Below are 14280 nucleotides of genomic sequence, written 5' to 3'. Positions count from 1 at the left end.
TGAACTGTGGTGTTGGGAGAATACTCCTGAGAGTCCCTTGGACTGCAAGGAGATCCAACCAGTCCATCCTAAAGGAAATCAGTCCTGAGTAATCATGGGAAGGACTGATGCTGAAGCTGAAACTCCAGTACTTTGGCCACCTGATGCAAAGAACTGACTCACTGGAAAAGACCCTAATACTGGGAAAGATTGAAGGCAGAAGGAGAAGAGGACAACAGAGAATGAGATGGTTGGATGGCATCACTGACTCAATGGACATGAGTTTGAGCAAGCTCCGGGAGTTGGTGATGGACAGGGAGGCCTGGCATGCTGCAGTCATGGGGTCGCAGAGTTGGATACGACTGAGCGACTGAACTGAACTGATAATCTTAAGGATTGTGAGCTTTACAATCAACAAATTCTAGTCCAGACACATTCCCTGGGAATCATTTGAAAGCAGATGTAATCCTTTTTGGTATCGGCTCAAAACAGCTGTGACAATCTATGTTAATTGTTAATATGATTAAATAAGATGATGTACCACCTTATACTTAGGCACTTAGTGTTGATTCAAAATCAACTTCCTCTTGTCTTGAGTTGTGCCTTCTTTAGTGGAATAAATACCCTTCCTCTGTCTGTCTCTTAAATGGTAGCACTTAAATGCTCTCTTGCTGGTTTATTGCCTGAGTGATAGTTATACTGCTATATGGTATAGTCTGTACTTTAATTTTTTAAGATAAATGATTTAAATATAAACTGTAGAGCATTTCATCAGAAGATAGCACTAATCTGTCTTGTCTCCTCAGTTGGCTGGGGTTTTTTGTGTGTGTTGTTGTTGTTTTTTAATATGGGGAGTTCCTTACTGTAGAAATAATCAAGAATGTGGGACATTAAATGAATATTCGTGCTGGCTTAGGCTTCAGAGAAATATGATTCTCTAAGCTTTTAATGGCCAGAAAAGTAGTTCTCGCTGTTACTCATTCTTGAGATCGTGTATAAACTCTTTTTGTATCCAGTTTCTCTGCTTTAAGATCCAGAAAAGGAAATAGAACTGTAGTAATAAATAACTGTTTCAATAGCTTTTGTAACTTAGAAATGGGCAGAATATGCCCTTTTATAAACTGTGTGCTGCATACATTTTTCAGTTTGTATTGGAGTTGAAATACTTTAAATCGTTTCTTAGTTTCTCATTGGTTTATATAGTTTTAAAGATTACTGTCTCTAGTTGTTTTTCAATTAGTGAGCATTTATTTTCACGGAGAATTTTTATTTTGTTGGAAATAAAGAATAATGACCCGAATTAGATAATGCCTTTTAAAAAAAATCAGTCTTTGTGTTAGTATCTTTGTTTTTCCCATTCTCTGTGTTTTAGTATTGTTGTTCTTGTTCAGTCCTAAGTCATGTCCAACTCTTTGTGACCCCATGAGCTGCAGCATGCCAGGCTTCCCTGTCCTTCACGATCTCCCGGAGTTTACTCAAATTCATCTTAGTATCATTTATCAAAAAATTCTACCTTTCTCTGCTTAAACAAAGTACGTTTTTAGTTCTTATATTGATCATACCTTGCATTGCATACTTTTTAAAAAAATTACTGTTACCACTATCTATAGTCCCATTGTGTCTGTAGTTTTGAAAAACTGCAAAAACTCTGTTGCCAGAGTATTTTGTTGACAGGTAGGGCTATTTATTCTGGAAAAGGAGACTTGTTCTTTAGGGTACCTTTTTAGTAGGTGTCCAGTAAAGATAGTCTGTGTCTTAGGGGTTCCATATTTGAAATTCCAGCATTGGTTGGAGAGAAATGGAAATATGATTCATGTAAGACTGATAATGCTTAGAAGGCCCTGAAACTTATTTCAGAATGTATTTTTAGAAGAATATGTATGCTTATGGTTAAAACAAAAACAAGATTTTAAGAAACTAGATATAAGCTTCTTCTTAATGTCAGAATTTTATCTTTATTACTCTTTATGGGCTCTCATTATATTTTGGTTGGGTTTAAATTTTAGGGGAAAGGAGTGTGCCTGTGTGGTTTCATCTCCTGGGACTCCCTGATTGTTGGATTTACTGTAGTGAAATTTGTTAAATACGGTGTCATTTTTATTCCTGACTAATCAAGAAATTGTGAATTCAAGTTTTATAATGACGTGTAAAGTTTCTTACCTGATGTAATACATGTGTATCTCCAAATGAACATCAGAATTATTTGAAGTCCTGCAAAATCTCAGTGAGGTTGGATTTGAAATATTAAATATTGAGTCACAGTGTTGCCATTTTCAGTATAGGAACATGGTGTGTTTGTTTCCATTCAAACCAGTTTTGAGTTCTTCAGTAGGGTTTTGTAAATTTTGTTATAGATTTTGTCAATTTTTTTTTACCTTTTCCCCCTTTTTTGCTGATTTTAGCATAATCTTTTCCCATTCTGTTTTCAAAGTGGTGATGCTAGTATGTAAGAAAGCTCTTGGTTTTTCTTTACCAGACAAATTATTAAACCTAGTTTTAGAAATTTTATTATTCTTTTAGTTACAAATATATTTGTTGAAATGAAGGGTAAACCTCTAATTTTACTTTTAATTAAAACTTTTTTCCTTTTTTTTTTTTAAAGCTCTTTTCACTTATGGATATGAAACCTCCCATCTCTCGAGCCAAGATGATTCTCATCACGAAAGCTGCTATTAAAGCTATAAAGGTAAGAGTAAAAGAAATATATTAATTTGGAAGGTGTTTTTTAAAATGTTGAAAATATTATTGTTAAATTTGAGGTTTCATATTGTGAAGTAGTTCAGGCCTAAGTCAAAGAGCACTAACCAGGTTTTGCTGAAAGTACATAATAACAACTGTATGATGTGTCTACATTGTAACATATTTCAAAATCTGTTACGTTGTATTTCCTCTTTATATTTTTTAACTTTATTGAGGTATAGTTGACAGATTTAGTAGTAGGTAATAGAGCACGGTTTGATGCACATGTACGTTGTGAAATGATTACCTTATACTAATTGACACATCCATCACCTCACGTAATTACCTTGTTTATGTGTGGTTAAGAATTTTTTGAGTTGTTGACTATGGATTATTTACTAGGGTTCGTTCAGTATTACCTTGAGAATTATTCAAATTGTACAAATTTTAAGGTTTTAGGTATTTTCTAATTATAGGAAATGTATTGAAAAGAAAAGTGTGTTAGCTGGATAATGATATTCTTTTTGTTCTTTTCAGCTTTATAAGCATGTGGTTCAAATAGTAGAAAAGTTCATCAAAAAGGTAACTATCCATTTTATTATTACCTCATTTTAGTTATGATCAGTATTGTAATGTACTTTGTGAGTTGTAATTTGAATAATTACTTCTAAAGTCACTCTACAGAAAAGTTGTCACTGGAAGTCTTGTTTTTTTGTTTCATAACAAAACGAAAATATATAGCAGTACTGTTGATTGAGTACTTACTATGAGTCAGGATTCGAAATAGTTTTTTGTCTGCTCGAGCCTTCTCTCCCCATTGCCCTGATGACTCTTTTGACTTTTAACTTACCTTGTAGTACTTCAAATGAAATCACTGTGGTGTTTTCAGCTTCCCTTTCTCCCATCATAATTAAACCACTTTTCACTTCTACAGTTATATGTTTTTGATAACATATGTAACATTAGCACATGTCTATGTCAGTAAAGGACTGAGAAAGGAGACTTAGACATCATTGTCTTCTCCCCCAACCTAGAGCTGTACCTTTTTTTTTTTTTTTTTTTTTTAAACTGTTTTGGCCATGCCACGTGGCTTGCAGAATCTTAGTTCCCTGACCAGGGATCAAGCTGTGCCCCCTGCATTGGAAATATGGAGTCTGTTTTCCTTAGTATAAATTTCTAGAAATAGGGTTGTTGGATCAAACAAGGCTTTGTGTTTATTGCTAAATTATTTTTCATAAAGGTTGTACCACCAGAAATGTTTGCAGGTGTCTATCTATTCATTTTATCTTGTCAGTTTGTAAGGCCAAGAATGACTTTGCCTTTTGGGTTTTGTTTCTCTGATACTGTACTTTAATAGAATTGAAATTAATATTTTGGTTTAAATTGGCTTTTTGATAATTTTAAAAGTTAAAAGTTATTTTTTGAGCAGGATGAATGAGAGTAGATTTTTCCATAAGTAGATCTGTATGGAGGTGGCTTAGGCATTGATAAAGTAATGCTGATTCTAGGAAGTTGGAAGTGGGGGAGGACAGAGGGATCAGAAAAAAGTAAAATATTGGGAGTCTGAAACATCAAGAGAATGGTAGTTCTCTACAGACCTGTGGGAATCTTGACAGGCTAGCCAATAAGAGAATTTAACATTTAAGTAGTTAATTACTTAAATTAATAACTTTAGTTATTTCTGTAGAAATAACCTTGAATATATAGTTTCATAAAAGTGAGATTAATGGGTGTCAAATTGTGATTTACTTTTCTTGTATTGACTTTACATCTTTAATCTTTGTAGTGTAAACCAGAATACAAGGTTCCAGGATTATATGTAATCGACTCAATTGTGCGACAGTCTCGTCATCAGTTTGGAACTGATAAAGATGTTTTTGGGCCAAGATTCTCTAAAAACATAACTGCCACATTCCAATATCTGTATCTTTGTCCATCTGAAGATAAGGTATAGTTTATAATTTTTAAATTAAACTTGTATTCTTACTCTATTCTTAAATGTATATTAGGTATTTAAAGCCTACTGTATTATTAGAAAGGTAATCACATAGTGATCTCTGTGAACTTGAAACAAAACCCAGTTTTTTTCTATAGTAGTCATATCTATTTTCTTGTGAAGTCCTTCAGAAATGTTGTACTTTTGAAATACAAAAGGAGCATCAGTTCAGTTCAGTCGCTCAGTCGTGTCTGACTCTTTGAAACCCCATGAGTCGCAGCACACCAGGCCTCCCTGTCCATCACCAACTCCCGGAGTTCACCCAAACTCAACGTCCATCGAGTCGGCGATGCCGTCCAGCCATCTCATCCTTTGTCATCCCCTTCTCCTGCACCCAATCCCTCCCAGCATCAGAGTCTTTTCCAATGAGTCAACTCTTCACATGAGGTGGCCAAAGTATTGGAGTTTCAGCTTTAGCATCAGTCCTTCCAAAGAACACCCAGGACTGATCGCCTTTAGAATGGACTGGTTGGATCTCCTTGCAGTTCAAGGGACTCTCAAGAGTCTTCTCCAACACCACAGTTCAAAAGCATCAATTCTTCAGCACTCAGCTTTCTTCACAGTCCAACTCTCACATCCATACATGACCACTGGACAAAAAAAAGGAGCATCATCTTTCTTTAAAGAAAACATTATTAGAAAGATTTCTTGTGACTGAATGGTAAAGAAATTCTGCAGTAGAGGAGGACAATGCTTATCTCAAATTGTTTATTCCAGAAGGAAGGGACCAATCATTGACTTTCCCCATCATATAGAGATGTTGAAGTATAAATGATATTCATTAGCAATCAGACTACTGTATTTAATTCCTCACATTTATAGCTGGTTTTACTCTGTACTATAAAAAGATAGAAAAACATAGACAAAAAACTAGACTCTAATAGATAGGAGAGATACACTGGTAAGCTCAGAATAACAAAGACTAGAGCCTGTATAATAAAGGACATATGAATTTGCATGTTATGGATTCTCTGTATTCTTGGAGGAATGCTCTTGTGGGAAAGATATACAAGAGAAAAGTTCATTCCTAGAGGAGGAGATAAGAGTTGTAACCATGAATAACACATTTTCTCTGGATCTCCTTCAAATTTGGTAACCCACAAAACAACTTACCTAGCAATTAGAGGCCAGTTAATTGTGTTAAATATTTTAACTATTAAAATCATCCTGGATTTTACTCTTCTTAGATAACTGAATTTTTTGGTTTCTTTGTAATCATAAATATGAAAATTTCAAGTAATTCTAATGCATTTCTTTTGACTCTCTAGGTTAATTTTTTGTTTTTTTTCTCTCCCTGTTTCTTACCCTGGATTACACTACTGAAGGAAGGCCAGTTAGAGTAGTTTAATGAGGCTGTAATTCTGCTGATAGATTGTTTTCTAACAGATATAGCATGGAAATGTTAGCCTGTGGTGTTTTGATCTCTCTTTTCATAAGAGGTATAATTATTTATGCTAATACTTATTATATATTCATGTTTTTTCACATAACAGAGTAAAATAGTTCGTGTATTGAACCTTTGGCAAAAAAATGGAGTATTCAAAATTGAAATTATTCAGCCTCTTTTGGACATGGCAGCAGGAACCAGTAATGCTGCTCCAGTAACAGAAAATGTTACTAATAATGAAGGTAAGGTCAGGTGTGTCTGTGCACTTAGAGAATTGTGTCATTTTTTGTACATGATATGTTTGGAATCTATTTATAGTGATGGAATTTTTCTATAAGAAGGAAACTTGAGTTTACATCTTGGAAGATAAAGTTTTCTTCCCATCATTATTTCTAATAAAAGTATTCAGTGCGTGTTGCAGTATAGGCTGTAATACCATAATCTATATTTTTTACTGTATGTTAAACTGAATAGAGTATTGTTTTAGTAAAGAAGCTTAATGGAGTTTAAAGGAAATATTTATGAGTTAAAAGTTTTTGAGGCCTTAATGATCTTTTCTTTTTTAGGTTCACCTCCACCTCCAGTTAAAGTTTCTTCTGAACCTCCACAAGCCACTACAAACTCTGTACCAACTGTACCGCAGTTGCCCAGCTCTGATGCTTTTGCTGCTGTGGCCCAACTGTTTCAGACAACTCAAGGTCAACAGGTAAACTGTCTATCCAAAGATTAAATAGTTTGCAGTTAGGTACTGTTGTCAGTTCTTATTTTACATTCCTGGTTACCGAGCACATTGTGAGGAGGGAATATATCTACTGGAAAAGTCTTTGTGAGGAAGGATACTAGGGGACATGTGGGAGAGGTAAGCAAGGGAGCAGCACACTGAGGAATGGTGTGCCCCTTTGGAGAGAGCTGCAGAGCTCTCAGGGTGGTGGAGTTGCTCACAGTGCTAGTTACAAAATTATATGGATTAATGCAGACGATTTTTTTATACTTTTTTAGAAAACATATATACATTGTTCACAATTCAGTGTATTTTCTCTTCTCTCTGACCATCATTGTCTACCATTGGCGTCATCAGCATATACTTTTAACCTTAAGTGACACACATTGTATCCCTGATATATTTATTCAGGATAAACTTAACCATTACTAAAAGGTTGGTTCCTTTTTCCAAGTTCCTCTGTGCCTGTGCTATTTTGATTCACCATTTTTTTTTTTTTTAAGTAAATTAACTTTTGATACTGTGATTATCCTTTGTTGTGTGGTTTATCAGTTTTCCCATTCTTTAAGCTTCAGCAGATCCTTCAGACTTTTCAACAGCCTCCAAAACCACAGTCTCCCGCCATTGACAATGCCGTGATGGCTCAGGTTCAGGCTATCACAGCTCAGTTAAAGACAGCTCCTACACAACCACCTGAACAAAAAGCTGCTTTCCCCCCACCTGAACAAAAAACTGCATTTGACAAGGTATGCTTCTCTCACATAACCCATCCCATTGTTTATATCGCTCTGTAGAAGTTAACCCTTTTCTGACTTACTTGGATTGTTCATTTAGTTATTTGAGGGATTTTCCCCCTCAGCATCAAAACATTGACTCTTATTCTTGGTTATAAATGTGATATATATTCATTGCAGAATTTTCAATATAAGAGAAAAGTAAACAGTATAAAGGAAACAGAGCATTCATCATTAACCCCCTTACTCAAGGATAACTACTGTAACATTCTGCTATATATCTTTTCAGAATTGATTTCCTGTGGATATAGTCTTTTCTTTTTTGGTCATTATGTATCTGTGTGTTTGTGTGTATGTGTGTGTACATACATACATAAAAATAGGTATTTTTAATCTATATACATAAATATATATACACATTGTTTTTAACTGGTTTATTTTTCATCTTAATCCTCATGTCTCTGGGTGGTTGTTAAGGTTAATAGATACAAATCTACTATGTACTGAGTGCTCATTAGGATTATTCCATTACATGGACACATCAGTTTAACCATTTCCCCTGTTGAAAGACATTTAAGTTGCTTTCTGTTTTCTGTTGTTGAAAACATTAGTTACCTTATCTATAATATGAAAGTTTGGGTTGGTTTAGTGTCTTCAAACTTCTCTTTTGGGCCTTAGTTATGTTTAAGGAGCTCCCACTAAGGGTATGCTGCTGCTGCTGCTAAGTCGCTTCAGTCGTGTCCGACTCTGCGACCCCATAGACGGCAGCCCACCAGGCTCTGCCGTCCCTGGGATTCTCCAGGCAAGAACACTGGAGTGGGTTGCCACTGCTTTCTCCATTGTGTGAAGGTGAAAAGTGAAAGTGAAGTCGCTCAGTCGCTTCCGACTTGTAGCGACCCCATGGACTGCAGCCTACCAGGCTCTTCCATCCATGGGATTTTCTAGGCAAGAGTACTGGAGTGGCTTGCCTTCTCCGCACTAAGGGTATAGGTGTGTTGAAAATGCACAGCTCAGAGCTTCCTGTTGAAATGTTTGCCTAAACAACTCCACTCTTACCTGTTTGTGTCTTGTCTATATATGACAATATAAAATTTAATTTCATTTTACAAGTTGCAGTACAAAAAAACACAAAAGTTTGATAATCCTAGAAAGAACTTTTAATTTAATCATCTCTAAATATCTGTTTCTTTCTAGCATTCTAAGATACAATAACTGTTGCTAGTAGTTAATATTAAGAATCTATATGGAAATTACTGCTTGTTATTCTATCTATATGATTTATGAGTGACTACTGATTAAAAGAAGGTTGGATTAAAATTTTTGAGTACAAAAGAAGTACATGCTTTTAGGGGAAAGAAATGCAGATAATACAGAAAGTTCTGAAGTGAAAAGGGAAATCAGTTCCACTGATTTGTGTATGGTTTTTCAGACCTGTTTCCTCTGCATATGTGAACATAAATTGTTAAGTGCTATGGTTTTGTTTTTTAGTCTTCTGTTCTATGTTGTGATTGGGAAAATCCTCCCCACTTGTATTAAAAATTCTCTATTTCTCCTAGTAGTTTTACATTTCTGTTTTTTATGTTTGTCTCAATGTATCAAGAACTTATATTAGCATACAGTTCAAGATAGTTAAACCTTTATATTTTTGGAAATAGCCAATTCTCCCTCACAATTTTTGTCATACACTTTTTTCTATGTCTGTCTCTAGATACCATTTTGTCCCACTAGTATCTGTGTTTGTTTTGGCATCATAGTAGTTTAAACACTTGCAACTTACAGTTCATTTCTGGATGTGTTTTCTGCCTTTATTCTTTTTCAGACATTCCTTGCCTATTCTTGGGCATGTGAATTGGTATGTTCCAGAGAAACAGGACCAGTTACAGGCACAGACACACAAAGGGGAGAAGGGGGGTATTTTTTTTTAAGGGATTGGTTCATGTAGTTGTCAAGTGTAAGTTAGAGTGTCAGGCTGGAAATCCAGGTAAGAGTTAATGCTGCAGTCTTGAGTCTAAATTCTGCAAAGCAAAAGGTTTTCCTGTTGCTGTCTTGAGAATGCTGTCTTTGGGAAACCCTGCTATAAGGCCTTTGACTGATTGATTGAGGCACACCCATATTGTGGAAGGTGTTTGTTTATTCACAGTCCACTAATTTAAATGTTAGTCACTTTGCTTTTTCTTTGCTGCTCCATGCAGCTTAAAGGATTTTAGTTCCGCAACCAGGGATTGAACCTTAGGCTCATGGTGGTGAAAGTGCAGAGTACTAACCACTGGATCACCAGGGAATTCCCTGTTAATCACATTTTTAAAATACCATCAGAGCAACATCTAGGTTAATATTTGACCAAACAACTGGACATCATAACCTAGCCAAGTTGGCACGTATACAGTTGACCATCACAGCATGCTTTTCCAGATGAGCTGAGTGTTAGCATAAATTTTTATGAATTTACAAGTTAATTTAAGAAGTACTGATAATTTCTTATATAGAATCTCAATTTACTAGGTTTCTGATTTTTTTTATATTTGTTTCATTTATTCTTAGATAATTTACTCATTTTTCATGTTTAGTGTTTCATAACACTTCCATGTCCAAATCTTTGCAATCCTATGGACTGTAGCCCACTAGGCTCCTCTGTCCATAGGATTTTCCAGGCAAGAATACTGGAGTGAGTTGCCATTTCCTCCTCCAAGGGATCTTCCCAACCCAGGGATCAAACCGGCACCTCCTATGGCCCCTGTATTCCAGGCAGATTCTTTACTTCTGAGCCACCCTGGAAGCCCAATTGATGCTATTGAGGGAAACTATTGAATTTTTATGTTATCTTGTAAATTATCTTGTTTTCTCTAGTTGGTTCTCTCACATTTTGTAGGCTGCTAAATTTGACTTTTCCCCTTCAACATCTAGACCTGTTTCTTTTTTTTTTTTTTACTGTCTTGATGGCTAGGACTTCCAGAAAAATAAAATGTTGAGTAATAGCAGTGCTAGCAGTGGCATTCGTATTTTGTTGTTCATTTGAATTGCAACTAATTCCTCTAGTGTTTTATCTTAAGTGGATTGATCAATGTTTGTTCTTTACATTAAGTTTAGAAAAAGGAATTGTGCTTTGCTTTTGACTGAGAAGGTCTATTTTAAGCTAGTCAAACAGCTGACTGGGAACAGCTTGTCTGTTTCAGCCTCTTTGTAGATGTTCAGTTTCCTTAAAAGCAGCAGAAATATCTTTTTAGATAGTAGGGCTCAGTTAAATTTTTTAATTGCTTCAGATGTTTTCCCCAAGCAATAGGTTTGAATCGTAAAACTTTTGAGGAACATGTCTATATGTGATAAACTGCAGAGAGTTCTTTTGTTGTTTTTGTAGAGTGTTTAAACCTAAGTTTTTTTGTTTTGTTTTTTATATTTTATTTATTTTTGGCTGTGCCAAGTCTTCGTTGCTGTGCAGACTTTTTCTAGCTGCAGCAAGCGGGGGCTACTCTCTAGTCTCCTTGTGTTGGCTTTTCTTGTTGTGGAGCACAGGCGCTAGGACACGCAGGCTGCAGGAGCTGCGGCTCTCGGGCTCTCGAGCACAGGCGCGTTAGTTGTGGCACACAGGCTTAGCTGCTCCACGGCATATGGAATCTTCCCAGACCAGGGATCAAACCTGTGTCTCTTGCACTGGCAGGCAGAGTCTTCACCCCTGAGCCGATCATCAGGGAAGCCCTAGACCCGAGTTTTAATTTTGGCTCCTGTCATTGACTCTATTAATGTTGAGTTACTTAAATATTCACTGTATACCTCTGTAAAAAAGCAATGGTAGTACCTTTTTTGTGTGTGCAAAAATTGTCTGTGCGCCAAAGTCCCTTAGAAGCATGTGGGAAAATGAAATTGTACATCACAGCATAGCAGGGTTATAGATGATGGTGAATGTCTGTTTTTATAAAGTTTTTTTTGTGCAGTGAATCACAACCTGAATTTTAAAACGGAATATTGGCATACCTCTTGCAGAAGCTACTTGATAGATTTGATTATGATGATGAGCCAGAAGCAGTGGAAGAATCCAAGAAAGAAGATGCTGTTGCCGCCTCGGCCACCACAACACCTGCTCCTGCCGCTGTTGTGCCCACTACGCCGGCCACCGCCGCCGCACCTTCTGTGGCTGCGCCCACTGCCTCTCCTCCACAGGCACCCTTGTACGTCACTTTCTTTTGATTCCTCAGCAGATAGAACTTTGGTAGTCATTACAAGGCATAATGCAAGTAACACTTAATAGTCATTTTTCATATAGCGTCTTCTAAAATTCTTTTAAAAATTGTGGTATTTGGGGATTTCTTCTGAATGGGGAGGGGATCCTGTCAGATTTACAATAAAAAATGACTTTTATTTTGGGAATAATGCTGAGTTTTTAAGTTAATATAGGTAAATAAATGATTAAGTAAAATGTTGATTGTTAACAACTCCTGAACAGCAATCTGTAAGTTTGTGTAGCGTAAATGTGGCCAAGAATGATGTGTTTTTGAATGGGTAAAAAGAAGACTGCTCATCTCTTTTAGTGGGTTTCCTGGAGATGGCATGCCGCAACCAACATATGCCCAACATCAGAACATGGATCAGTTTCCGCCTCGAATGATGGCAGTGCAGCAGGATCCAGTGCACCATCAGGTAGAGGCATTTCTAATTACCTAAGACGTGTTCATTAGCGCGTCTGGGTTGCACTTGCCAGAGTAGTAGTATTTAGCTGTGTGGGTGGCTGAATAGTCCTTAAGCTGTACTAAAAGCTGTCAAGCACATAACTGATTTGAGTTGCTTTTTTGCTTTAATTAAAACAAGGATGCTAAATATTCATGCTAATAATTTAATAGGTATTTTTATTTAAATAGTTTAGAGAGAGATTGTTGGTTCTATTTTAAGGAACTGAGCTATTTAGTTATACACCTTTTCCCCTTCTGAGAAGCCTTTTTTTCCCCCGCTTTTCACTTTTATTTATTAATTTTTGTGGTACACTGTGTTTTGCAGGATCTTAGTTCCCCAGCCATGGGTTGAACCTGTGCTGCCTGCATTGGGAGCACAGAGTCTTAACCACTGGACTGCCAGGGAGGTCTCCCTTTTTTCTTTATTAATGTTGTGTGACTTGTTGCTTTAGAGGGCTTTCAGCTCTTCAGCAGTCAGGAATATAGTTTGAAATCTGCAATATAAGGTAAGGAGGACATCATACTGGAGAATTTCAGGAAGTTAGACTGTGTTTGTTCGTTGGATCTATTTTAATAAATTCTCTAATTCAGAGTTTTCTAAACTTGTCCGTACATCTCAGTTGGAGGAACATACTACAAAATACATATCCTAGACTTCTGGTGCTATAGTCAATCTTAGAGAATCTTTATTTATTTTAATTACGTGATGATTCTGTTGTACCACCAGCCTTTGGGAAATGCTCCTTTTAGACTTACTTTAGAAAGTGCTCTAAGAAACCTTTTAGAATATATTCATTTTCTTATCTGTATCATGTTCAATCCATTATATATAAAGGCATACCTTGTTTTTTTATTTTTCACAGATCCTGCACTTTTTTTTTTTTTTTAAACAAATTGAAGGTTTATGGCAACCATGGGTTGTCAAATGATTATTGGCATTTTTTTTAGCAAGATAGTACTTTTTAGTTAAAGCATATACATTGTTTTATTTGGATATATTGCACACTTACTGAACTGCAGTAAGTGTGAGCATAAGTTTTAAATGCTGTGAAAACCAAAATATTCATGTGACTCACTTTATTGCAGTATTCATTTTATTACAGTGGTCTGCAATCAAATCCATCATATTTTGAGATATGCTGTATTTGGTCATATGAAACTGACATTGTGATTTAGTGACTTGTTGATCAGTTCAGTTCAATCGCTCAGTCGTGTCTGACTCTTTGTGACCCCATGAACTGCAGCACGCCAGGCTTCCCTGTCCATCGGCAACTCCTGGAGTTTATCCAAACTCATGTCTTTTGAGTCGGTGATGCCATCCAACCACCTCATCCTCTGTCGTCTCCTTCTCCTCGTGCCCTCAATCTTTCCCAGCATCAGGGTCTTTTCAAATGAGTCAGTTCTTCGCATCAGGTGGCCAGAGTATGGGAGTTCCAGCTTCAACATCAGTCCTTCCAATGAACACCCAGGACTGATCTCCTTTAGGATGGACGGGTTGGATCTCCTTGCAGTCCAAGGGACTCTCAAGAGTCTTCTCCAACACCACAGTTCAAAAGCATCAGTTCTTTGGCACTTAGCTTTCTTCATAGTCCAACTCTCACATCCATACGTGACTACTGGAAAAACCATAGCCTCGACTAGATGGACCTTTGTTGGCAAAGTAATGTCTCTACTTTTTAATATGCTGTCTAGGTTGGTCATAACTTTCCTTCCAAGGAGTAAGCGTCTTTTAATTTCATGGCTGCAGTCACCATCTGCAGTGATTCTGGAGCCCCAAAAAATAAAGTCAGCCACTGTTTCCCCATCTATTTGCCATGAAGTGATGTGACCAGATGCCATGATCTTAGTTTTCTGAATCTTGAGCTTAAACCAACTTTTTCACTCTCCTCTTTCACTTTCATCAAGAGGCTCTTTAATTCCCCTTCACTTTCTGCCATAAAGGTGGTGTCATCTGCATATCTGAGGTTATTGATGTTTCTCCTGGCAATCTTGAGTCCAGCTTGTGCTTCCTCCAGCCCAGCGTTTCTCATGAAGTACTCTGCATGTAAGTTCAATAAGCAGGGTGACAATATACAGCCTTGACATACTCCTTTTCCTATTTGGAACCTGTCTGTTGTTCCATG

The 14280-nt window shown here is 36.7% G+C and overlaps 1 protein-coding gene across 2 annotated transcripts in view; it reads left to right on the top strand.

Annotated features, from left to right (window-relative positions):
* Positions 1-14280, top strand: part of SCAF4 (SR-related CTD associated factor 4) — a 61598-nt gene that overhangs the window by 20229 nt on the left and 27089 nt on the right. For both annotated transcript variants that reach the window (XM_086413105.1, XM_086413096.1), the window contains exons 2-9: positions 2582-2665; positions 3196-3240; positions 4445-4606; positions 6148-6283; positions 6608-6747; positions 7332-7508; positions 11475-11659; positions 12020-12128. In XM_086413105.1, the coding sequence (XP_086269231.1) occupies positions 2582-2665; positions 3196-3240; positions 4445-4606; positions 6148-6283; positions 6608-6747; positions 7332-7508; positions 11475-11659; positions 12020-12128 (1038 nt within the window). The remainder of the gene's footprint in view (positions 1-2581; positions 2666-3195; positions 3241-4444; positions 4607-6147; positions 6284-6607; positions 6748-7331; positions 7509-11474; positions 11660-12019; positions 12129-14280) is intronic.

The sequence above is a fragment of the Bos grunniens genome, chromosome 1 (assembly GCF_055505025.1).
Source record: "Bos grunniens cultivar Pamir isolate PY7600 chromosome 1, Bosgru_T2T1.0, whole genome shotgun sequence".
Taxonomy (NCBI): Eukaryota; Metazoa; Chordata; class Mammalia; order Artiodactyla; family Bovidae; genus Bos; species Bos grunniens.
The sequence above is the reverse complement of the archived record's forward strand: the minus strand, read 5'-3'. Positions and strand labels throughout refer to the sequence as shown.